At 37.7% G+C, this 2,213-nt stretch overlaps 1 protein-coding gene across 1 annotated transcript; it reads right to left on the bottom strand.

Moving 5' to 3' along the window:
* Positions 1-415: 415 nt before the first annotated feature.
* LOC109599562 (UDP-glycosyltransferase UGT5) lies at positions 416-2,213 on the bottom strand. Its single transcript, XM_020015570.2, has 3 exons — positions 1,355-2,213; positions 861-1,303; positions 416-805 (listed from the first exon to the last, which is right to left on the bottom strand). Exons 1-3 carry the CDS (start codon positions 2,183-2,185, stop codon positions 502-504), a joined length of 1,578 nt encoding a protein of 525 aa, XP_019871129.2. The 5' UTR covers positions 2,186-2,213; the 3' UTR covers positions 416-501.

Raw genomic sequence — 2,213 nt, 5'->3', positions numbered from 1 at the left:
CTTGAAGATCCAGTATATTTTAGCATCAGGACAGTTTTATCTTTGAAAGCTGAGTGTGGGAAGCACACACTAACGTACAAGACTTTACCGGCAAATGCAGGTCACCAAGAAATGTTTTCACATTGGACAAGGTTAACACTCACAAGCTTTCATTATGCCGTTTTATGTCTTGTGTATTGCCAGTTTATTTTCTAAAGTGTCTCCATCGATTTTTCCTACATAATTCACCGACAATATTAGGTTTGCTACTTCACATTCCGGACACATTGCTTTAATAATGGCCGAGATGTTTAAGCTTCGAAGCAACTTGTTTTAAAATACAAAAAGAGTACAACTCTGTTTTTACGTATTTCAATTTTAAATAAGAATTATCACCTTTGTAAAAGCAGCAATTTAGTGTTGAGTAAAAGCTCAATAAACTTTAAATCAATTTATTCATCAAGTGGTATAAAAACGTTGCGCCTAACCTAAGATTCTTGTACAGATCTGATTTCAAGATTATCACAGCACCTTCTTCTTTGTTGGCGTCATAATCCCCAAACTTCGCACAACACTTTTGACTCCCTTGAATACTTTAAAAGTAATTTTGGAAATAATGGTCAAAATAATGGCGAGTGAGATAACGAGAACGGCATAAACATCTAACATCTGGAACTGGTACCATGGCATATTGACTGCTTTGTGCCTAAGATGGTCAGCACCTTTGTGTCTCAACACGTAATTGATATGCCATACTGCTTTATCAACTGGCGACATTGGATGGTCGAACGCGATTTCACTGAGTTGGTTTATTTTTTCTTGATACCTAAAAAAATTCAAAACTTAGATGTTTCTCAACGAAACAAATTTTTACTACGCACCTTTTGTCAGTGAGCAGAGTAAGAATCTTCTCTCTCATTTCTTCACTGGTGAAAGAGTGGAAGTTAATCATAAGTCCTCCTCCATTCCTGAACATCCTATCTGAATTGAATCTTTGGTCACCAAAGAACGGGATTGTAAGTACTGGTACTTTATTAGCTAAGGCTTCGTCTATAGATTGAAGACCTCCTTGCGTGATGAACAATTTAACATTCGGATGACCGAGAAGGTCTTGTTGTGGCAACCATTTCCTTACCACGACGTTCTTGGGAAGGTTCGGAATATCGTCGGTTTCAAACTTCCACAATACTTTGTAGGGGAGACCAACAAATGCATTCATAAATTCTTCAATTTTTTCTTTTGGTAGCTGTGAACTCTTGACATTAGAACCGAGACTGAAGTAAATTACTCCTTCTGTTGCATCATCTAATATTTTTTGCAAATCCTAAACACAATAATTATTATGTTGATTTACGATGAAATATTGACTACTTACTTTTGGTAGTGGCTTCTTTGGTTTTATATGAATTCCAGAAATCTCAACTAACTGTGGTACTCCGAGTTTGACGTTTTGTGTCGCTAAGTTACTGTTAGCGATGACAAGGCTTACTTCTTTGGCAATTTCTCTGTAATCTCTTACGTCGTCTCCAAAGTATTGTTTGGTAACTGCATTGATTTTGGGTTTAAGAGTTAAAGGTCCTCCAATAGTATTTAGTAAAGTAAATAAAGTACTTGTAATCCTTTCCTTGAATGTCAAATCTGTAGAGAACGGAAGGACATAATCTGGATCCAAAACTGGATGGCGAGGTATTCCTAAGTTAACGTAAGCACTACTAAGCAATGGAAGAGAAACAATACCCACCATGGGGCAGTCAAAGATATCCTTGAAAGGATACATGGTGGGCCAAAGATATTCCACCAGAAACAAGTCATATTTTTCCTTGCTCTTTTCATGGATCAGTTTTTGAAAAACAGGATGAGAAAGTTGTACATGACTAACATCTATGTAAGCCTTCGTGATTGCCTTCAATTCCTCCATGGTACTGTGTGCAGACATACCCAGAGTGGATAAAGATGATTTCTTCCAGGATTCATAGCTAATTTCGCCGATATCAATCTCGGTTAAGTTGGTCAGTGTTGGATCGTTAAGGGGATTTGGTGTGATGACCGTCACCTCGTGTCCTTGCAATGATAGTTCCTTCCAAATAGGTTGAAATACCACTTGATGACTGTAACTAGGTGTCATGAAGATGCCAATTATTCTAGCACTATGTGCAACTGGAATCGTAACCGCAACAAGTGCGGCCAAAATTACAAGTCTGCACATACTTGCTGATGGCTTCTTGAAAACTGAG

Source organism: Aethina tumida, chromosome 7 (genome assembly GCF_024364675.1).
Source record: "Aethina tumida isolate Nest 87 chromosome 7, icAetTumi1.1, whole genome shotgun sequence".
Taxonomy (NCBI): Eukaryota; Metazoa; Arthropoda; class Insecta; order Coleoptera; family Nitidulidae; genus Aethina; species Aethina tumida.
The sequence above is the reverse complement of the archived record's forward strand: the minus strand, read 5'-3'. Positions and strand labels throughout refer to the sequence as shown.